Here is a 22,843-nt window from a genome sequence, read left to right on the forward strand (position 1 = left end):
TTTTTTATATAAATATTTTTTAAAAATTAAAAATGATTTAAAAATTATTAATTATTTTATAAATCAAAGAATCACCCGTTCAAAAACGCCAATTCCCCAAAAAATCAAGAATCGTAACTGAACCATCGATATCCGATTCCGGTTAGGTTCGGAAGTAACGAATCCCCGACCATGCTTTATATAAATTACAAAAGAGTATACAGCCATCACATCAACCCTTCAAACTATGGTTTATTTACCCACCCACAAGTTAGCAGGTGCACATGAATCGTATATAGCAACAAGAAAACACAAGCGGGAGAAATTGTACAACAAATGTATACATAAATCAAATCCTATACAGCAGAACTGGATTCTGAGGTGCTCTTCTTCTTCAATCTGCTGATCTCATCATTATATGCTTCTGGATCAGACTCGCTGATCGGCTCACTAAATAAGCTGTTGCTCGTATCTTGATTTGCAAATGCCATCCGCCTTAACCTTACCATATGCTCATTGTTTTGGCTAGAATCATAAGTGGATGAAGCCTGGAGAGCACTGTGGCCTGGCAAAACTTCTCCATGCAACATCTCAAGAGATATTTCTCCTTCCAAGTATCGAACAATCTGCACAATCCAAATCAAAAAACTCATTCCTGTTTCCTAAACTTAAAAAGACTCATTAGATATGATGAACATTCGTATTTCCAAGCAGGCCATAAACAAGATCTATTATTTTTTGTGAGAATGGATGTAAGTAGAAACCAGAAAAAAAGATAATATGCAAAAGCAGAAAATTGTTAGATGATCTGCATCTTGAACAAGAACATTGGGAGTGTAAAAGTAGAACCTGATTCGTATCGGCAAGCTTTATTTTTTTGATTAGCAAGATTATCACTAAGCGTGTATCGACAACAAGACAAATAGGCCAATTTACCTGGCTCATCCTTGGACGAAGTTTTGCAGATTGGCGCACGCAAGCAGCGGCACAAGCAATCATATGTATCATCTCATTAGGGTCGTAGTTCTCCAGATGTGGATCGATCAGGGCCTCGTAGTTGCCCACCTCTGCAGCTTGTGTCAGCAAAGGTCTTGCCTGTAACAACAAGTCAATTGCATCAATTAAACAATTATGTATGTTCCTACGACACGAAAGAGACAGAGAGAGAGAGAGAGAGAGAGAGAGAGAGAGAGAGAGAGAGAGAGAGGGGCAAAACAAACAGCGTAAACAAGAAAGCTTAGGTCAATTTTAACTTAAAATCACTTAAAATCAATATGTAGATACAATGTGATACTAATTTGGAAACATGAGAGAAGAAGTCAGCTTTTGTAACAACCATGATTAAGAATGTCTTCATATCCTCATTATTTCCACAATGTGGAAGGTTTTCTAGATATAATAGGCATTTCAAACAGTTGGCTTTATTATAATCCATGGGCAACAGCTGTGTAACAATAGAATTATGATCTATAATGATCATGCAGTCTAGCGATAAGCAAGCTATTACAGACGACAACAATAACATAATTTGCAAAACATGGACCTAAATCTTGTGAGGTAAGACAACATAGATGTGCTTCAAAGTTCTTGAACGTGTTATAAATCCTAATTCAGTTTATATCCAAACAGTATGAGAACTACATGCCATTTACGAATTCACAATTGATGAAACAATTGTGCAGTACTAAAATGACAATTCAAAAGCCATGTTATCCAGAAATGTTCACAGTTCAAGGAACGATGCGAACGGTGCAAATACAGTAAAAAAGATTCTATCGGAAAGAGACCAACCCAGGTAACCAAAGACTCATCCATGTAAGATTGATTTGAATAAACAGGTCTTCTTCCAGTGATTAACTCCAGCATCACGACCCCAAAAGAAAAAACATCGGATTTATCTGTGAGTCTGCCAGAAGTTGCGTATTCTGGTGCCACATACCTACAGGAAAAAGAACACAAGACATGGTGTAACTACAGGTATCTTGTATCACAGTTGAAAGACTAATATTTTGATGTCTGGCCTACAAGCAAAATTGCATACAGATTTCGTGAATCGAATGACATAATCCAAATGATTAGCAGTTACGAATCAGTTTTTACATGAAAGGCTAATATAACCAAAACAAAGACAAACTGAAGGAAATATGCTTCATCCCACCCAAAAGTTCCCACAACTCTGGTCGAAACATGGGTATCACTTTCACCTTGAAACTTAGCCAGTCCAAAGTCTGAAACCTGCATGTTGTCTTCAACTTAGTAATTCCCAATCAAGGATTTGTCACTGGATCAGTCAATAGTTTATAAACGATCAGGACACGAGAAAGAGATGACAAGTGATCATTTTTCCTACCTTTGCCTCAAAGTTTGAATCAAGAAGGATATTGGCAGCCTTAATATCACGATGAATAATTTTAGGGCGACCTGAAGAAGATCAGAGGTGATGGTATTATGACATAGTTCCATATGTCGTCACATGAGCACGGTCAAAAAATTAGCCTTGATACTATAAAAGAAACAGAGGAACTGACAGTCTTCATGCAGATACGCTAATCCCTTTGCAGAACCCACAGCAATTTTATATCTGGTTGGCCATTCCATAGTTGGTTGATCCTTCCCTGCATAAGAACAAAATTACATTAAAAGGGAGAAACAAACACAAAGAAGCAAGTAGAAAGCAAATACAAATTGCCATTTTGGAGGTCTCGAATCAACAGAATTTTGAATGAAAAGCCTATGAACTGCAGTGCCATAATTCATGCTGCACTTATGTAGAATTTTTTTTCCAGACTACTTCTGTTAGTTCCACATCAACAAGATACAGCCACCACCTTCGAGGTAGCTCAGTAGCAGACCACTAAGCTAAGGAGCTATATATCTACAGGAATGGAACTTATTCTTTTTGTATTAACAGATTGGATGATGTTTTGCTATTCCTTTGGTATTAATGCGTTCGATGGTGTTTTACGATCTCCTGTCAACAAACAGGAACTTAACCATGCCAAAGGAAGCTAATTTTAACTATGCTTTTAAGTCATTATTAAGATTGGAATTCATTCAAAAATCATTATACTTCACAGAAAAGAAAATAAAAAATAAAAATAAATATTTATATTATCACCGAATAATATTAGAGAAAAACTAGAAGAAACAAATAGATCAAAGAACACCAGAAATACAGAAACACGAAGAGGTAACATGAAAAAAATCAAGTCATAGAGAAAAACTAGATCGATAAACAGTTAGCATGAACAACTAATATCCACGTAAATAATCTAAGTATCTTGTGTTACTAGTTTCGATGATGTGAAAATATGACATTAATATGCTAAATAAAAGCATATCCATAACAAACTGTCTTGCACTACTTTTAGCATCAAATTCTTTTAATTTCCAATCACACAATGAACTTCAGCAAAAATCATTACGTATCGTATTCAAGTTGCAAAAGAAGCTGATATAATAAACAATGACTAGGTATTCATTCGATTAAAGATTACCATGTAAGTGGAATTCAAGAGTCTTATTCGGAAGATATTCATAAACAAGTATCCTCTGGCTTCCAGAAATGCAGTATCCGACCAATGATACCAAATGTCTGTGGTGAACACGACTGAGCTTCTCCACCTCTGCCCGGAATTCCCGATCCCCCTGTCCTCCTCCGGACATCAATTTCTTGATAGCAATTTCTTTTCCATCAAATATCCCTTTATAGACATGCCCAAAACCACCTTTTCCGAGAAGGTTAGCATCAGAGAATCCATCTGCTGCCATTGCCAATTCTTCATATGTGAAGGCAATCTTCGCGAATGAAAGGGCAATTTCAGGTGAAGATGGCAAAAATGGATTTTCGGGTTCAGAGAGCTGGGAACCAGAACTTAAGTCTTTGCTTCCGACAGATGGCTTTGTGGCAAGAGTATATATTGCTGGTGAGGTTGGAGCATATGGATCAACTGATGATGCAAAGAGAAGATAGGGTGAGTACAGAATATGGAGAACAAGTTTCTCATAAAATCAGAGAAGTATAGATTGAACTAAAAAAGATCTATAATAAATCCTAAATGGTATCCTACAGTTGCAAACCTATCTTATATTTCCAGATAAAGTGATAAATCACAGTCAATTGCAAGAGCCAATTATCCAGAAAATAAGAAATCCATCACTGTGTAAGGAAAATAGGAAAAGCATTATTTTTCTATCCATAATAATCACAAATTTCACCAATTAAATACAGCCATCCTCATCTAGTGAAATGATATCTAAAATGAACAAATTACCACTGCTTTGCTCAAAAAGAAAAAACAGACTCTTGTGTTTCACATTTCAACTGCAGTCGAAGTTGAGTTGGTAAAATTGGATTTGCCAATACAAATGAAAACAGTATCTGCTTTAATTTTTACCAGTATTAACAATATCAATCGTTAGGGTTTTAGATGTTTTATAAGGAATAAATATATGTGTGTGTGTATATATATATATATATATATATATATATATATATATATATATATATATATATATATATAGAGAGAGAGAGAGAGAGAGAGAGAGAGAGAGAGAGAGAGAGAGAAATAAGCACCTAAATATGGCGGCGGAGCAGGAGGCGAAGACCGCTGCCTTCTCCTCCTCCAGTAGCAAAAGAGGAATATGCCCAACAACAATGCGACGATGGCAGCAGCAGCGGCAACTCCTCCAACTATTGCTGCTGTCGATGTCTCGCTTGACTTTGTCGAAGACGGAGGTGGCGGCGGTGACGCATTAAACGGAGGCGGAGGGTTGGAGGCTAAGGGGGCGGGTGGCGGTGGAGGAGATCCCAGAGGCGTCGGTGGCGCAGGAGGCGACGGAGCGAGCGGCGGGGGAGACGGGCTCTTTGGTGGCGGCGGAGGTGGCGAAGTCGGTGGTGATTGTGGGGCCGGAGGGGGAGACCGGCTCGGCGGAGGCGGGGGCGGGTTCACCGGTGGCGGAGGCGACGGTGGAGGTGTGACCATAGGAGGAGGAGGCGATGGCGACACGGGAGGCGAGGCAGGAGGCGCCTGCGGCGGAGGAGACGCCGGGGGAGGGGTGGGGCTCGACGGAGGCGGCGTGGGCGGAGACGTCGGCGGAATACCGGGCGGCGGCGTCAGCGAAGGAGACGAGGAAGGTGCGGGCGGAGGAGCTGTTGGAGGCGGAGAGGAAAGAGGCGGCGACGTGGGGTTGGTCGGAGGAGGAGCGGAAGGAGGCGGCGACGTGGGGTTGATCGGAGGAGTAGCGGAAGGAGGCGGCGACGTGGGGTTGATCGGAGGAGGAGCGGAAGGAGGTGGCGACGTGGGGTCGATCGAAGGAGGCGGCGACGTGGGGTTGCGTGGCGACGGCGTCGGGCTCGAGGGCGGAGGAGGCGACGACATGGCGGCAAAACCGGGTGCAATTGCCGGCGGGAAACCGGTTCAGACACTACTTAATTCTCGCCTGTTGGCCCTCCAAATAATTAAGTCAGAAGAAGAAGAAGAAGTCCAAATTCCATTTAAATCTTAATCCCCTAAATTCTGCATAATCAGTAATTAGCCAACATCTCCAATTCGTATTTCTCTTAAATTACATGACATTCAAGTGTCAGCGCCAGTAAGTGTGCACGCCGAATACGACTCGTTTGTAACGACCAACGAAGGCGTAGTTGAGAGGCTCCGTCTCTATCGTGATCGTTGAAGTCAAAACCACTAACCTTTCCATAGCGTTGATCCAATGACTTATAACCGCACACATTTGGCTCTCACTGTGCACAATAGAGAGGCTACAGTGGATCAGATTTAACTAACATCGACAACATCGAACCCACACACACCCACCAAGAGAGACGCATTGGGCAGTCGATGCAACTCACTATCCGCCAAGCCAACTAAAAACAATACTAATCCCATCAAATCTTTGCCGTTTGGTCATCTGCGAACATCCCTCCTCTTCTCAAGCAGAGAGAAGTTATTTATATTCCCGCGTATTAAACTGTCATGTAACCGCGGGAAGGGATGTTTCTTCTTCCAATGCCGTAGTTCTATCTGCCTCCAGTTGTGCAGAGCTGAGCATTCGGAATTAAAATAAATAGGTTGAAGTCAATAGAAGAATCAGCACACGCAAGTGACGTGAGAAATGATAAAAACGTTCCCACCTTATGAGAATTATAGGCTGAGTCGTACCAAAGATTGGACTCAGCTTGCTATAGGTTTGATGTCAGTAGGAAAAGCCGCACACGAAACCAATGAGACAACTTCAACTAATCAATTTGTGTATAAATGTCTAACTCCTAAACTTAGCTCAGCGATTGAACTTGATCGAAACAACATACTTGCAAGTATCAACTAGCTTCTTTATGTTTGTAACCACATAGCTTGTCACCAGCAATTTATATATCCAAACACAAAGCTGGCTAATATTTGCAACCAACAGCATATATAATGCTGCAGGCCAACTCCTACAATTGAAGTCATACCATCAGAAGAATGGCACAACTGATCCATGACAGGTTGATCAGATTTACTCATTACTAAAATCTATGTAAATCTTCTTTTTTTTTTACTTGCAAGTTAAAAAAAAAAGATTTCCAAGTATGTTATATCAACAGCATATTGTAAATCTTTTTTTCACTTGCAAAAAAGAAAGATTTACTCATTACTAAAATAAGCTTTGACACACACAAGCTAATATATTACAATTCTAACAACTTGACAGAGAGATGCGATTTTAAAGTAAATCATGCTTGAAGGTTCATGCAATCACTTCACAACATACTTTAGATGCTTGTATCATAGAATTAAATACCACAGTTGACCGATGCCAGTTTGACTGGACACCAATAGACCCATACTGTAGTAAACCTTCATATCAAATCCGAAATAATTTCTAAATATTCATTTAGGTCCGCACTGACCATATCCATTCCGTACCAATCCTTGTACAAATCAATCCAACCAAGTTCAGGTACTGGTCTCCAACTTGTTCAAGTATTGCTACCAATTCTTGACAGAATGAAAGCATAGATCATCTTAAGTTCAGGTGTCATTACTCCAAATAAGATTCTGAAACTACTTAGTGCTTTCTCAGCATACAATGGACCTTATATAGACTGCAGACTGATTGTGTTTCAGGATCCATGTTCATGTATATTGCTAATTGGCTTCTCCTGTTATTATATCAGTGTGAGATTTTCTTATGTCAAAGATTCATGAAATCCTAATTTGGTCTTTACGAAACAAAACATTGAGTTGAGAACTATCGTGCAGTTCCTATGGGCTCTCTACAGAGAGGAACTCATCATTTTAAGCCACTAGTCTCTGAGTACTTGAGAACGACATATATCAAGTCATTTCTAATTTAGACCGACAACCTCAACAATTCAAAATGTCCTCAAGCACCTGAAGAAAGAAAAATAGTATTACACAACATATGAAAGTAAGTTTTTCAAAGCTACAAAAGCATAGGATTCAAATGGCAACAGACTGCACAACCAACCAAGTCAAAACATACGACATCCATATATCAAAAATGTAATTGCAGCAACGACATAGCTTGACAAGATATTTGGTGCAATTAACCAACATTGTTCATTGTTTGTCTTACGGAAACTACTATTTGACACTATCAGCACTTGCAATGTGAGGCAATTCAGTATCCAATTCCATAAATTTAGAGTGCAAGCCGGGTACAAGCAACTACCAATATCTTCCAAATGATTGAATTCCCAGCAATCAATATTTGATCTGCTTTCTATGCAATTCATCTTATACACACTAACAATGACCAACCTTTTATGTCAGCATGGACAGGTATAACCGGTCGATGAGGACAGGATTCCTATCAATTTCAATGATGCTTGCTTGTGGAGAACATCTCAGCTGTCATCACAAGAAGCTGCTTAATTCACATGAGGGCTCATTATTCTACTAAACATTTCATTCACAGGGTTTGCAGATAGTGTCAGAAATTCATGTCTAGCTAGTCGAGAAAGGACCTTACCTATAATTGCAGCATAACAACTATCAGCAATGGTTACTTCAAATGAATTACCTTATCTTTTATCTTTACTATACACTACCAAGTGACCTATATAAACATTATAAGATGCACAATCAGAAGGAAAGGGAAACCACAAGTACACCATGGATTTACCACAAGTCATGGTTCTCACACATCAAACTCAAGCAGAATTATGGAACATGATGGAGTAACTAACGACGGATCAGGCAACCGCGTTTCTGAATCGTACAGAACTCTGACGACCAACATCACGACATCGCCTTCAGTAATACTATTATTATTTCAGAAGAAAGGGAAGCACACAACCTTTGACGGATCTCTCACAGGAACTTCCTCAGAGGCCTTCCGGCGTCCTCATCTTGCATGTGCTGCCACAAACACCAAAAACCACAGAGGATTAAGCCATCGATGGCAAGCAATTAGGGGATTTACTTATACTGGTGAGGATCAAGAGGGGAAAAAGAAGACGAAGCGGGAAAAGAAAGACGAGGATGGAGATGAGGAGGAGATCGGTACGAATTCGCGGACGATGCCCTTGTAGACGAGGATGGGGACGGCGAGGCCGAAGATGCCGATGAGGGCGAGGTTGCGGCGGGTCCAGCGGAAGTTCAACTCGAGGTTCTCCCTCGCTGCGTTCCAGTCCTCGATGTACTTGTTCTTGTTGACCTCCATGCCGCCCCCCATTTCTGCCCCGCTCTCCTCTCCTCCTTCCCTCCTCGATAGCTGATCTCTTGCGCTGCTCGGATCGCTGCCGCTACAATGATATGATCACCGTGAAGAGGGGAGAAACTAAGCGATGGCTGATACCCTAAACGCCCGTTATGTAGAAACCTAGATCGAGGCCCAACAGACCAATTTAGGGCCCGATAGGTGTAAACGTAGATCGAGGCCCAATAGACCAACTCATGGTCCGATGTGTTGTAGCTTAATATGAAAATAGTTTTTCATTATCTAATATATGATTTTAAAAGGGAAAATGTATTTTTTTTCATTTTCTAACATCATTTTTATAAATATATAAAAAATATTAAAACATTTATTATTTATTATTATTATTTTTTATAAATATATGGAATTATATGAGTTATTGACCTAAAAATTGGACTTACTGTAACAGCCCACATGGACGGTGGAGATTGTGTTCACAGACGCGTTCTCGGCTTAAAGTGAACAGTTGGAGGCAGCAACGGCGGTAAAGGTAGGGTTTTAGGCGAGGCTGGGGACGGGAAGGGCTCCAAGGTGCCTGAAGAGCGATCATGGGCGATGAAGAAGGCCAAGGTGCTCACACACTACAGGTTCGTCATCCTCATCATCGTCATCGGCATGCAGTCCGAGCCCAAACCCCAACTCTACTAGCTCCTCAGCCCCGTCTGACCGGTACGCGCTTCTTCATCTGGAAGTCGCAATGCTTGATTTCATGATTTTGCTATTGTTTGTAATGGTCGGTCTGCTTCTTTTCTCTTTGACGGTATATAAGTGCATTTAGCGTACCTTATTAGCTTAATCGTTTGTTCTTGTTCATCTGAAGATGCAGAAAAGATCATGATAATACGTTTTCATTCAGTACCATTGATGTGTAGATCACAATAGCTGTTAAATCTTGAGCTAGGTTTCCAAATTTGCCTTGTGAGGTGGAAAATAAAGCTTGATTTCTTATCACATTGGTCGAGGAGTTGCAATGTCTAATTAAGAGTCGATGCCTAACATAGTGACCCTTTGACTCCTCTCTTAAAGATATCTTTTGGAGTCCATCCCAAAAGAGTAAAATCTTACAGCCCATCCCAGAGTGGACATTTTTCTCAGCCTTACTCCCCAACTAAGCCCTATGATAATATCAGACCACATTTAGTCTAACATTGGTTGGGTAATTAGAGTCAAGGCCTAATTAAGATCCAAAAGCGACTTCTTTCCTACCCTATAGTCTTTTGGGTCCATTCCAAAGGTGTAAAATCATGTAAGGTTCAACCCAGAGCAATTCCTCGTGGTTCCGAGAGCTCACACTAGTTATGGCTAATGTGGAATTTATTGTTGGATGAATTATATGATATTAGTATGCACATCTCTCTCCTTTATAATTGATTGATGCTATGGATTGTTTCCAAATGATTAATAGGTTTCATTCTGAGTTGACTTTTAAGCCTTCTAAGTGTTTGATAACAAGTTATACATGCTGGCAATCATATGTATTCTTTATGAATCCCATGTCTATTTGTCTGCCAACAATTTGTCACTGAAGGTTACATTTGTCTTCTGGTGATATTGTGGACCTGTTTGGGTTTATGAAGACTCAGATAAAGGTAATCTCTTTATTTGTATTGTTATTATTGAATTTGGATCATTCTTCTAGTGAAGACATGAGACCTAGCATTAGTTATCAGTGACTTGGCAATCAACAAATTAGCCTTTTTATGATACTTACTCTGGTAAGACGGTTAGCACCATTAATTATGAACTCATCCTCATCATGGAAAATATACAGTTCTTATTATTGGATATGATATGAGCAAACATGTATTATAGGTTGATATTGGTGTCTGCCCTAAGCTTCTTTCCTCGTCAAATGAAAACAATATGCACCTGCTAATCACCATGATACATGAATGTCCTTGAGCTGGTCCAGATTAAATCTAAGTTTGATGGAGCATAACTATACTATTATTTTGAGAGTGTGCTAATATTATGTGCTTTAGTGAATATATGGTTCATCTTGTAACTATATTGTTAGAAATATATGCTTCTTTTGCCAATTAAAAACTCAAAAATAGATGCTCATGTAAACTCATAAGTAGAGTCAGATACTTAAATTCTCTTCCTTTTTCAGTTGGATAAATTGACCTTCTCACTATTGTTAGTAATCACCAAAGCCAATGTTGGTGTAACAAATCCACCAGAGTTTTTTTGTCAATTCAGTTTATTGCTAGTGATGACATACTGAATCATAGTCTAGCATCCTTTGAGGTTTCTTTTTTTCTCTATGGATTTTGACTTTAAACAAATTTCTCAAAAGAAATTTTTGGGAGAAGGGGAGGACTTGTGCATTGTTACTGTGTACTCGATAAGGTTAGGTTTGTTTTATGTGGGGCTTCATTAGTTGATGAATCATCATTTGTCTATGAGCATGAGAACTCGAAAAGATTTGTTCGCTCTTAGTGGGTCTTGCACGGTTTTGCTGAACTGAGCTAAAATTGATTTTATCGCTTTTAAGGCTTGAGTTTCTTTGATCCTTAGTCGATGTGGAACTAAATGCATTTACCAGTGTCTCGATTGGGGAATCAATGCCACTTGGGCTTCTACCTAGTGTGTCGTTTGATAAGTTATTATTTGACTTCATCGGTTTGAGCATGAGGGTTTGATAGGAATTGTTCATTCTGGGTGGATCCCGCAAAAGTTTATAGTAGATCCAAAAGACACTACGAGGATAGAAGTGAGTATTGTGCTTTATAAGTTCGTGGTTCTCCTATTAAACAAATGCGATATTAAACATACTTGTCACTACTACTTCTATCTTAGAGTCGGAGGAGGATAAAACCTGAAATAGCAGTGTAAGGAATTTGTTGACTTGCAATATATATCAATTCAAAGGTATTGATTGACCACTTTATATCTGCAAATTTAAGCTCACTGTAAAAGATAGAAATCAGCATATATACCCATTACTAATTAATCTCCCTCAGCTGGTTAAAACTTTAGTTTCCTGTAAATTTTATAATTATATATTAGATTATAAAAACTTTAAGCTAAACTACCGATAATGATAATTAGTTATATACATGAAGGATCTTACTTTATGGAGGGACATCAATAGTTGAGCGCAGACTGAACCGAGAACGTTGTGGACGTTTTTGGACTCCCCATCACTCTAAAGAAAAGGAGAACAAACAAGCTTACTATTCAAGTGTAGAACCTTCGTGTCGACGGGTCCCACCACAGGTTCCCGTTCCCTTATCTCTTTTCCCCGACGATGGAGCCGCTTTCCATCGACAAAAGTCCTTTTTTCTTGTTTCTACCCGACTGGACTTACACCTGACACACTTGTTTCGTGATTGGAGGCCATGTGCTGCATCTTATGGGGTCCCTACCAACATAAGGTAGGTAACTACGAGGGGAGCGTCGTTCTTTTGGTCGTTGGACCTGTGCTTTGCTAGTCTTGAGCCGCCACCACTGCAATTCGGCCGCGTGTGCAACGCCAGGTCTGTCGTCGTCCTTCCACCACTCTCCTCCTTTCCTTCATTTGAAAGTGAAGCCATCGAATTCCATGCTCCCTTATCCCTTCCCCGGGTCCGGTGTCGATTCACTCCACAGAAAAGAGGAGGCAAAAGGTCGGCTTCCGGGTCTCTCTTTCTGCCTTCCATCATTAGCTCGTCAAGTCCCATCTCGTCGATGATACACGACTGTGATGTAGCTTACTGAGAGTAGAACAGAAGAGCAAGGGCTCATGTAAACGTTGAAGACTCAAGACAAGGATAACCGGAATGTAAGATCTCTTCTACTAGGTTAACAAGTATACAGAGTGGTAATGGAAGATGCGCTTAAAGCAAGTCTTCCAATTGTAGACTAGATTCTCCAAAGATAGAGTAAGATTGATCACCAGATGTTTTTTTGTCTCTCGCTACTGTAGCACCTGCAGACGTAAGGCTAGAAAAATCCTTGGTCGAGCAAGGTGAAGGGGAAGGCTACTGTTGATGATGCTGTCCCTGAACTCGTCCCGCTCAGTCCAAACTCAGGTTGGGAACTTGTTTGACGTGCAGAAAGATCAAAACCACCGACCTCAAGTGGTTTTGGTTCCGTACGTGACGGCTTAAGCATTGCTGAAACCTCATCGAAAGGCAGCAAAGTTGTTGTAGGGGAAGCGAATACCCGTCTCTTCTTCTCCGTAGATAGCTGCTGCTGCTGTTTGGAGCGAACGAGTCTTTGCAGGAGAAGCTTGGGGTCCTCGGCCACTTTGACGAGGAAGGACATAAGTTGACGCGGCCTCCGTTCGGTGGCCTGCACTCGCTTGCTCATGGCCTTCACCTCCTCCTCGAGACTTCTGTGTTGCTGCCGCAACTTCTCGAGCTCCTGCAGTAGCAGCCGCTCTTCCTCCCCATCCACGCCTCCCCTGCCCCTGCTACTGCTTTCATGCAGGACACCTTGGGTCTTCCTCCGCCGCCTGGTGATAGAAGGGAGGAGGTGAGCCTGCCCTCTGAGGAACGACTCATGAGCGAACTCCCATCTATCAGGATCCACCTTCCGAAATCCCTGGACACCAACCCAAGAGCACGTATGAGTGAGTTCGACAGGGTGGGAGAGAGATGGTGGTGAAAGGAGAAGTAGGGTCAGCAGACATAGGTGTTGAGCTGGCGGATGAAGGTGTAGAAGTTGCGGTGCTTGAAGAAGGAGGGAAGGAGGAGCTGCGAGAAGTCGTTGGGGTCGACCACGAGGAAGCTGTTGTTCTGGTTCCCCCACCGGATCAAGGAGTCCAACCTCTGGTCGCTCACCATCTGATACGTCTTCTCTACGAATGGCGCCACTTGTTCTTGGCAGTCATGGCAACCTCTGCTCTTCCCTTCCATCCTTATTCTCTCTCTCTCTCTCTCTCTCTCTCTCTCTCTCTCTCTCTCTCTCCCTGATAAGCCGCAGCAAGACATGAGGAGAAGACCTCTCCTGGGAGTTTTATGGAACAAAGCACGGTTCATTGCGATAATGGGAAGGGACCAAAGAGCAGTCGATAGGGGGGGTGTAACGTAGGACGCGTGTCGGCTTAAAGATCACAACGTGATCGGACGCGAGGCACTGTGTGTGTGATCCAGAGTACACTTTTAGGGGCCCACCGAATGGCGTCGTCTCACAATTTTAATCTTAGATTTTTTTTAGTTAACAATTTAATTTTTTCAGAATTATTTATCTTGAATTTAAAATATTTATTATGATGTTACATTTTTTTTTATTTGTCTGATTTTTAATCGATACAAGCACTAAGAAGTACGGCAACCAAATCCTTACATACCTCTCTTCCCTTCTTCCAATGACCAAATTTGATCCAATCCTGAAATTATTCGGCCCAGGGTTAACTTTTGGGCCTTAGTTTTCAGATACCCTTGGCCCAAACTAGGTTCATGACCTTGTTTCTTTCAAATCTACACTGAATCCACTCAAGCTTATTTACCTCTCCTTTGTGATATATGAGGAGAGAGAGAGAGAGAGAGAGAGAGAGAGAGAGAGAGATGATTATATATATTTTTTCCTTATAAATTTTAGTATGATATGTATAACCTATTAATTTGCATGTCCTTGTAATCAATTTCTAGTGTTTGATTGTCATGTTTGTCAATTTGCTGAAACTCTATGTATTATTAATAATAATAAAAATAATAATATTAGAGGTGTTTTAGATACTTTATATATTTAGTTTTACTTGCAGTTAGAAATGATTGGTTTGAGTTTTTAAGATTAATATATACATGAAGGATGTTAATATTCGACATACATACATATTAGATAATGTAAATATTTTGAGATAAATGGTAAGCACTACTTGGAGTAAAGGCCTGAATCCAAGAATCATCAAGGGAAATTTTGAGATATGAATCATTCTTAATCCTCTTGACCAATAACGGATGAAAACAAAAGGTTGAGATCATGTAGCATCCATTCAGCATTAGAAATGAAATCAGATGCTTCGGAATAATGGTTCAAAAACCCTACATTAACAAAAAAAAAAAGTTAGCTACTTGGAAATGGGGAGGTTATTGATCCTTGGGTCCTCCCTCCCAAGTGCTAATACAAGAGTCGTCGGATCCAACAATCTTCCTGAAGCTAGTTTTAATGTTGGAAATAAGAGAGAAAACATTTTTTCCAGTTGAAAGAGAAAGGCTTTGGCTTGTGGTTGGTCCATGGGTTGTATTTTGCTTTAAAGACCCCAACCTATGTCGTGTCGTCATTGTTTAGAAGAGAAAGGTATCTTTTATGCTTAGTGACATAGTGTCAACTAATCAAATTCAACCCTTTTGAATTAAATGAACTAGACCAGAAAATTTCATTCTTTAAAAGACATACAATCCTGTTGAGGATATAGTCAAAAAATATATAGTTCATAAGATAGTAAATAAAAATAGAATTGATGACTAGATTAATTAAGATGATTTTCCTAGTTTGAGAGAGAGGGTTTTTTTTGCCAATCTTGAATCCTAAGGACTTTGTCCACAAGAGATTGTTGAAGAGGAACAAGAAGTTGCTTGTGAGACACAAATGAACTAAGGTATCACATTGGCTAAAGTCCTTTATTGATACCCACTGATGAGCATATTCTATGCTTGATTTAGGAGTTATAGTATCTTGAAAAGAATAATTTAGATTTGATATATTATGGTCATAGGGAAAAAGTAAAGGTCGAAGACTTTTGCACAAGTTGGAATAGATTTTAGGGGTACTTCCAAAGACAATCAGATTGTGAACTTTATTATCAAGGGGCACAAATAAGACTTACTGCATCACGATGAAAAAATATGGTAAGAGAGGGCCACCTTGTCTAATATCACTGTTATTCCTAAACCACCTAAAGGCATAGGCATTCCCAAGGTAAGCAAAGGTAGATGAGGAGATGTAGGCTTGAATCCATTTCATAAGGATATAGAGGAATCCTATATGAGAAAGTGTTTCAACAATGGCAAACAAAGAAATACTATCAAAATCCTTAGAAAGGTTTAACTTAAGAATAGTAAAGGGTTTGTTGCCCTTGATGTTGGTCATGGAGTGGGTTAGCTCTTAGCAATAAGGGTATTATTTTAAATGTTATGGCCTAGGACAAAAGAAGATTGAGAATCATTGATTAGGTTGTTAAAATAGGGCTTGACTCTATTGGCAATAACGTTAGTAAGGATTTTGTAAATAACATTACAAAGCCCTATGAGTCTATAGTCTTCAATTCTAGAATAATTAATCTTCTTGGGGATAAAAATCAAGTGAGTTTTCTCCCGACTAAGAGGAATAAAACTAGTGTAATGGAAATCTTTAAAGACTTGGAAGAGAGTTTCTTTAATGGTATCCCATGAACCCCTAAAGAATTCATGTGTATCCATCAAGGTCAAGGTTTTTACTAGAGCCCATGTTAAAAACTATATAATGGATTTCGTTAAGCGAGAACTCACAAATGAGTTTGTTGGAGTTAAGGATATTATCGAGGATAGGGATTGAGTTCCAAGCCCTAGAGAGAGAGAGAGAAGGGGTCAAACTTCTAGAGGTCCAAATTGTTAGAATATGTGGCCTTTTTATTGAATAAGATATATAATAGAATTGGGTTCCGTTGCGATATTTTAGCCAAGACTAAGTCCACTACGGAACGATTCCTCGGAGATATCCTTGATGGGAGGAAATCTTCTGAGATCTCATCTCATCGTAGACCCTCTGCTCTCGCCTATTATAGGACAGGATCTCTAAGGGTGTTAGTGTGTTAGAGGGTTATAACGTTGACACGTATAGATGCATCTCTCCGTTGAGGAATTCAGTTATTCTCCTCGACTCTCTCCCCAAAACCCTCTCCCCAAAATCCATCAATCTATGTGATCCTGTGAAAGGATAGGAAGAGAGGAGAAAGGGTCTACTCTTCGCACTCCCTGCAGATTCCGCAGCGCGATCGGATTAAAGACGGAGCCTGCAGCAATCTTAGATCACGGTGCTGAGCAGATCAAACAAGATCTCTGAACGGATGGCATCAAAAGGTACGCATCGTATAATTTGATCTATGTATTGATTTCAATCCTGGCATATAGGTTAATTCCGCATTATTGACTTAGCATAATTACAGATTTTTATGCTTACAATTGGTATCAGAGCCCGGTTTTTGAAATCATGCATTAGATCTGTAAATTAATTTACGATGCATAATTACCTTTGTCTTCCAAGAACTGCTAAGCAGTAATGGTCACCGTCGACCTCGTTGCAAATCTGCGGTTACGCCGAGTAGCGTGACGACATTACAGAACTCGTCCACGTGACGGCATCACAGAACTCCGTCCGTGGGACGGCATCACAGAACTCCGTCCGTGCGACGGCATCACAGAACCCCGGTCGCACACGGCCAGAATCCGTCCATGCGACGGTCGGCCGCACGCAGGCAGATAGCCCAGGTGGCGGCCATGCGTGAGTTGGCCGTGCACAGGCGGCGGTCGCGTGCTGGCAGCTGCCACCCGCGGGCAGGAACCGCCGCAGCGGCAGCGGCCGCACGTGAGCAGTAGCAGCCCCGCGGCGGCAACGCCGTGGCGGCAGTGGCTGCGCACAGGCGGTCGCTGGCAGCCGTGCACAGGCGGCAGCCCGCAGACGCGCACAGGCGGCAGCCCGCAGCCGCGTACTGACGGCCAAGCCGCAGGCAGCAGCGGCAGCGTCGCTCGTGCAGGCGGCGGTGGCGATGGCAGATTAGGGTTTTGGCATATTTACGTTTTTGTCCTCGAGGATAGGGTTTTTGAAAATTTATAGTTTTACCCTTTGCAAATATCGTAATTACATTTTATGTTTCGTCAACATATTTACGGTTTTGCCCTCGGGTCTAATTTCTGCCAAATTACAGTTCTGCCATTCGCATATTTTCGATTTATATCCTATCAAATATTTTCGGTTTTTATCATTATGAAATTGAGAAATTTAGGTTATATTCTCAATTATAAAATTGATAAATATCATTTATTATAATTATGATTAATTTTAATCATGATTATATTTTTTGATTATTTGATTGGATTTAATTTTGATTAAAAAAAAAAGAACTATAAATTATGGTTTATTTTATGGTTTTCTCATATTAATTATTCATTATATATGTGGTAAATAAAATTAAAATCCAATTATTGTTTTTGGAATTTTTATTTATTTATTCACATATATATGTTTGAAATTATCATATGAGTTTTATTAAAGTTCAATAATTATTATGGTTATTTTATTGTTGAACTGCTTTACATAAATGTTCAATAATTATTATAGTTATTTATTATTGAACTTTTTAGCATTAAATTTTAATAATTATTATTGTTATTTATTATTGAATTGCTTTGTATTAAAGTTCAATAATTATTATGGTAATTGATTATTGAACTGCTTTATATAAATGTTCAATAATTATTATGGTTATTTATTATTGAATTGTTTTGTATTAATATTCAATAATTATTATTGTTCTTTATTATTGAACTATTTTGCATTAGTATTCAATAATTATTATGGTCATTTTATTATTGAATTGCTTAGCAAAAATTAAATAAATTGATGAATATTATTTGTAATTCATTTCCCTAAGTTCTATCTGACTAATAGCTGCCAAAGTGGCCTAGGATGATAGACTTTTGTGATATGAATTACAATAAAAGCTTTATCATTTATAGGACATTTTTATTTTATATCATGGCATTAGTCTTGAAGCCACCAAAGTGACCTGGACTAATGATTTATAAAATAATATTAAAGAATTAGTCCTAAATGATATTAAAGAAATGATATTCATAATGGCACATATAATTATGAGATTTAGATAATCCCAAAGGAGAATCTAATTCAAATAATTATGTGATGGGGTAGGATGATACTCTTTTAGATATCCTTGCAGTTTAGGGTTGTATACCCAAAGGTAACGATACCTATTCCTCAAGGATGGTATCAGTCCTCCAAAATATTCTTGAGTGAACACTAGATATGTCAATATTTCACCCAAAGGTGTAATATAGATGATATCAATAGTTCATCAATTTTTGACAAATTTAAAGCATTAATGTTGTTATATATCTTTTTGCAGTGGTACTTCCGCATATACACTCATATGCTTCAAGTGTCCCTGTACTTTCTGGATCAAATTATTCAGAATGGTTAGAGCATGTGCAATTCACACTGGGTGTATTAGATCTTGATCTAGCATTACTTGTTGAAAAGCCTGCAGACTTGACTGATGAAAGTACTGCAGAACAAGTTAATGAAATGAAGGCTTGGGAAAGATCTGATAGGCTTAGTTTAATGTTCATAAGAATGATAATTGCAAATAATATAAAGACTTCATTACCGATTGCAACTAGCGCAAAGGAATATTTAAAGGTTATTGAAGACAGATTTAAATCTGCTGATAAGTCATTGGCTGGCACATTGATGAAAGAACTGACTACGGCTCAGTATGATGGTACTCGAGGAATTCAGGATCATATCCTCAATATGGCCGACAAAGCTGCAAAACTTAAAACATTAGGCATGAATGTTGATGAATCTTTCCTCGTGCAATTTATTCTTAATTCTCTTCCTTCTCAGTTTGGCCCATTCAAGATTCACTATAATACAAATAAGGATAAGTGGGACTTGAATGAGTTGACTAGCATGTGTGTTCAGGAAGAATTGAGATTAAGGCAGGAAAATTCATATAATGTTATGACGACTACTCAAGGAGGAGGTAATAAGAAAAGAAAGTTGAAGCATCATCCATCAAAGAGATTTGCTAAGTCTGGAAATGTTAAACAGACTAATGAAAAGAAAGCCTTTATTGTAAAGTGCTTCTTTTGTGGCAAGAAAGGACATGTGAAGAAGGATTGCATTAAACGCAAGACTTGGTTCGAAAAGAAAGGTATTAACTCGACCTTTGTATGTTTCGAATCAAACATTACAGAAGTTCCTTCTAACACTTGGTGGATAGATTCCGGTGCTTCAACTCATGTTACAAATAACATGCAGGGATTCCTTTCAATTCGGAAACCAAAAGAACATGAAAGATTCATTATTATGGGAAATCGTCTTAAAGCGAAAGTGATATCAATGGGAACTTATCGTCTACGCTTAGAGACGGGTCACTTGATGGATCTTGTTGACACATGTTATGTCCCTACAATTTCTAGAAATTTGATTTCTCTTTCTAGAATTGATGAGTTGGGATATTGTATTTCTTTTGGTAGTGGCAAACTCAGCATATTTTACGATTCAATAAAAGTTGGTTCTGGAATTCTGTGTGATGGTTTGTACAGAATTAATTTGGATCTTGAGTTTGCAAAGACACTAATGACCCTACAATCAAATGTTGGATTGAAACGTAGTTTCAATAATGAAAGATCTTCCATATTGTGGCATAGACGATTGGGGCATATCTCCAAGGAAAGAATTGAAAGATTAGTGAAGGATAATATTTTGGAACATTTAGACTTCACTGATTTTGATATTTGTATAGATTGCATTAAGGGAAAGCAAACTAAACAAATAAAGAAAAATGCCACAAGAAGTAAAGAACTCCTTGAGATTATTCATACTGATATCTGTGGACCACTCCATATTCCTTGTTTTAGTGGAGAAAAATATTTCATCACATTTATAGATGATCTGTCCAGATATGGTAAAGTTTATCTAATACATGAAAAGTCTCAAGCCGTTGATACTCTTGAAGTATACATAAATGAGGTTGAGAGACAATTAGATAGAAAAGTTAAAATTGTCAGATCTGACAGAGGTGGTGAATTTTATGGCAGATATGATGGATCTAGTCAGAATATTGGTCCTTTTGCTAGATTCCTAGAACAACGGGGTATTTGTGCTCAATATGCATTACCAGGTGTGCCACAGCAGAACGGTGTTGCTGAAAGGCGAAATCGTACTCTGATGGATATGGTTAGGAGCATGATGAGTTACTCCTCTGTACCTGAGTCGATGTGAGGTGAAGCTCTTAGGACAGCTATGTACATCTTGAACAGGGTTCCTAGCAAGTCAGTTTCATCGACTCCTTTTGAGTTATGGACTGGTAGGAAACCCAGTCTGAGACATCTACATATATGGGGGTGTCCTGCAGAGATAAGAGTATTCAATCCACATGAAAAGAAATTGGAGCCAAGAACTATTTCAGGATATTTTATTGGTTATCCAGAAAAATCCAAGGGATACAGATTTTATTGCCCTAATCATAGTATAAGAATAGTAGAATCTGGTAATGCAAAATTCCTAGAAAATGGCGAAATTAGTGGGAGTGAAAAATCTCGAAGGATTAATTTTAATATTGAGGAGATTCAGGTTAATTCTCCCATATCATCTCCTGTCCGAGAGATTGTTGTTCCTCAAATTAATGAGAGTATTGATGAGGGTGAACAACAAAATAACATCCAAGAACTCTCACATGATGTTGATGTCGCCGCTGATGATCTTGTAGAACAATCACAATTGGCAGATTTGAGAAGATCTCAAAGGAAAAGGAAACATGCCATTTCTGATGATTATGTTGTATATCTACAAGAATCAGATTATGATATAGGAATAAAAAGAGACCCCTTATCGTTTTCACAAGCCATAGAAAGTAACGATTCTGAAAAATGGTATGATGCAATGAAAGAAGAGTTAAAATCAATGGTACAGAATGATGTCTAGGATCTCGTTGAATTGCCCAATGATTGTAAAAGAGTCGGTTGTAAATGGGTCTTTAAGACAAAACGCGACTCAACGGGCAATATCGAACGATATAAAGCCAGACTTGTGGCCAAAGGTTTTTCTCAGAAGGAAGGCATCGACTATAATGAGACTTTTTCTCCTGTTTCTAAAAAGGACTCATTGAGAATCGTTATGGTATTAGTAGCTCATTATGATCTTGAGTTGCATCAGATGGATGTGAAAACGACATTTCTGAACGGGGATCTGGATGAGGAAATCTATATGGAACAACCTGAAGGATTCATAGAAAAGGGAAAAGAAAGTTGGGCTTATAAACTTAAGAAATCCATTTATGGCCTTAAACAAGCTTCCAGACAATGGTATATAAAGTTTCATAATACCATTACTTCCTTCGGATTTAAGGAAAACACTGTTGATCAGTGTATATACCTGAAGGTAAGTGGGAGCAAGTTTATTATATTGGTCTTATATGTGGATGATATTTTACTTGCCAGTAGTGATCTTGGTTTATTGCACGAAACCAAGATATTTCTCAACAAGAACTTTAAGATGGTTGATATGAATGAGGCATCCTATGTCATTGGCATTGAGATATTCAGGGATAGATCTCAAGGATTATTAGGATTGTCTCAGAAAGGATATATTGATCGTATCTTGGAGAGATTTAATATGCAGCTTTGCTCAACCAATGATGTGCCTATTACTAAAGGTGAAAAATTTAGTCAAAACCAGTGCCCTAGAAATGACTTAGAAAAGAATCAAATGAAGAATATTCCTTATGGATGCGCAGTTGGAAGTCTACTATATGCTCAAACTTGTACAAGACCAGATATCAGTTTTGCAGTTACAATGCTGGGAAGATATCAAAGCAACCCAGGAATGGAACATTGGAAAGCTGCAAAGAAAGTAATGAGATATCTACAAGGGACAAAAGATTATATGCTCACATACAGGAGATCTGATCAGCTTGAAGTAACTGGATATTCAGATGCTGATTTTGCAAATTGCCTCGACAGCAGGAAGTCCACTTTAGGATTTGTATTTATGTTAGCTGGTGGGGCAATCTCTTGGAAAAGTGCAAAGCAATCGCTTATTGCATCATCAACAATGGAAGCTGAATTTGTGGCATGCTTTGAGGCCACAAATCAAGCTTTATGGCTGCGAAATTTTATCTCAGGACTTGGTGTGGTCGACTCAATTGCCAAGCCGCTGAAGATATTTTGTGATAACACTGCAGCAGTTTTCTTCTCTAAGAATAGCAAGTACTCTAGTGGTTCCAAGCACATTGAGTTAAAGTACTTGGTGGTTAGAGAAAGAGTCCAGAAACAGCAAGTGTCAATTGAGAACTTGAGCACCACTATGATGATTGCTGATCCATTGACAAAAGCCATACAGTGCAAAATATTCAAAGAACATGTTCTTAGAATGGGGCTTGTGAGCAAGTCATAAAGGATATGGTGATGCATGTTTACGTGGATGCTATTATTGATATTTTACT

At 39.1% G+C, this 22,843-nt stretch overlaps 3 protein-coding genes across 3 annotated transcripts; all 3 read right to left on the reverse strand.

Annotated features, from left to right (window-relative positions):
• Positions 1 to 155: 155 nt before the first annotated feature.
• LOC135634026 (proline-rich receptor-like protein kinase PERK2) lies at positions 156 to 7,925 on the reverse strand. Its single transcript, XM_065144155.1, has 8 exons — positions 4,556 to 7,925; positions 3,477 to 3,929; positions 2,508 to 2,594; positions 2,330 to 2,400; positions 2,138 to 2,214; positions 1,771 to 1,918; positions 916 to 1,074; positions 156 to 605 (listed from the first exon to the last, which is right to left on the reverse strand). Exons 1-8 carry the CDS (start codon positions 5,358 to 5,360, stop codon positions 336 to 338), a joined length of 2,070 nt encoding a protein of 689 aa, XP_065000227.1. The 5' UTR covers positions 5,361 to 7,925; the 3' UTR covers positions 156 to 335.
• A 154-nt stretch (positions 7,926 to 8,079) lies between these two features.
• Positions 8,080 to 8,767, reverse strand: LOC135634027 (uncharacterized). Its single transcript, XM_065144156.1, has 2 exons — positions 8,497 to 8,767; positions 8,080 to 8,348 (listed from the first exon to the last, which is right to left on the reverse strand). Exons 1-2 carry the CDS (start codon positions 8,662 to 8,664, stop codon positions 8,301 to 8,303), a joined length of 216 nt encoding a protein of 71 aa, XP_065000228.1. The 5' UTR covers positions 8,665 to 8,767; the 3' UTR covers positions 8,080 to 8,300.
• A 3,030-nt stretch (positions 8,768 to 11,797) lies between these two features.
• LOC135632349 (heat stress transcription factor C-1b-like) lies at positions 11,798 to 13,672 on the reverse strand. The gene is made up of 3 exons (XM_065140848.1): positions 13,305 to 13,672; positions 12,569 to 13,218; positions 11,798 to 12,386 (listed from the first exon to the last, which is right to left on the reverse strand). Exons 1-2 carry the CDS (start codon positions 13,653 to 13,655, stop codon positions 12,616 to 12,618), a joined length of 954 nt encoding a protein of 317 aa, XP_064996920.1. The 5' UTR covers positions 13,656 to 13,672; the 3' UTR covers positions 11,798 to 12,386; positions 12,569 to 12,615.
• Between the last annotated feature and the right edge of the window lie 9,171 nt (positions 13,673 to 22,843).

This window comes from Musa acuminata, chromosome BXJ3-3, assembly GCF_036884655.1.
Source record: "Musa acuminata AAA Group cultivar baxijiao chromosome BXJ3-3, Cavendish_Baxijiao_AAA, whole genome shotgun sequence".
In the NCBI taxonomy this organism is placed as follows: domain Eukaryota; kingdom Viridiplantae; phylum Streptophyta; class Magnoliopsida; order Zingiberales; family Musaceae; genus Musa; species Musa acuminata.

What these genes read in the sequence shown, in the direction of transcription:
- LOC135634027 (XM_065144156.1), bottom strand. Translation starts at nt 8,664, where the DNA reads ATGGGGGGCGGCATGGAGGTCAACAAGAACAAGTACATCGAGGACTGG. An exon ending in AGGGCATCGTCCGCGAATTC is followed by an intron (nt 8,349 to 8,496) that starts GTACCGATCTCC and finishes TGTTTGTGGCAG; the next exon opens with CACATGCAAGATGAGGACGC.
- LOC135634026 (XM_065144155.1), bottom strand. Translation starts at nt 5,360, where the DNA reads ATGTCGTCGCCTCCTCCGCCCTCGAGCCCGACGCCGTCGCCACGCAAC. An exon ending in TCTTGAATTCCACTTACATG is followed by an intron (nt 2,595 to 3,476) that starts GTAATCTTTAAT and finishes GTTCTTATGCAG; the next exon opens with GGAAGGATCAACCAACTATG. An exon ending in ATTCAAACTTTGAGGCAAAG is followed by an intron (nt 2,215 to 2,329) that starts GTAGGAAAAATG and finishes GACAACATGCAG; the next exon opens with GTTTCAGACTTTGGACTGGC.
- LOC135632349 (XM_065140848.1), bottom strand. Translation starts at nt 13,655, where the DNA reads ATGAACCGTGCTTTGTTCCATAAAACTCCCAGGAGAGGTCTTCTCCTC. An exon ending in TCCGCCAGCTCAACACCTAT is followed by an intron (nt 13,219 to 13,304) that starts GTCTGCTGACCC and finishes GTTGGTGTCCAG; the next exon opens with GGATTTCGGAAGGTGGATCC.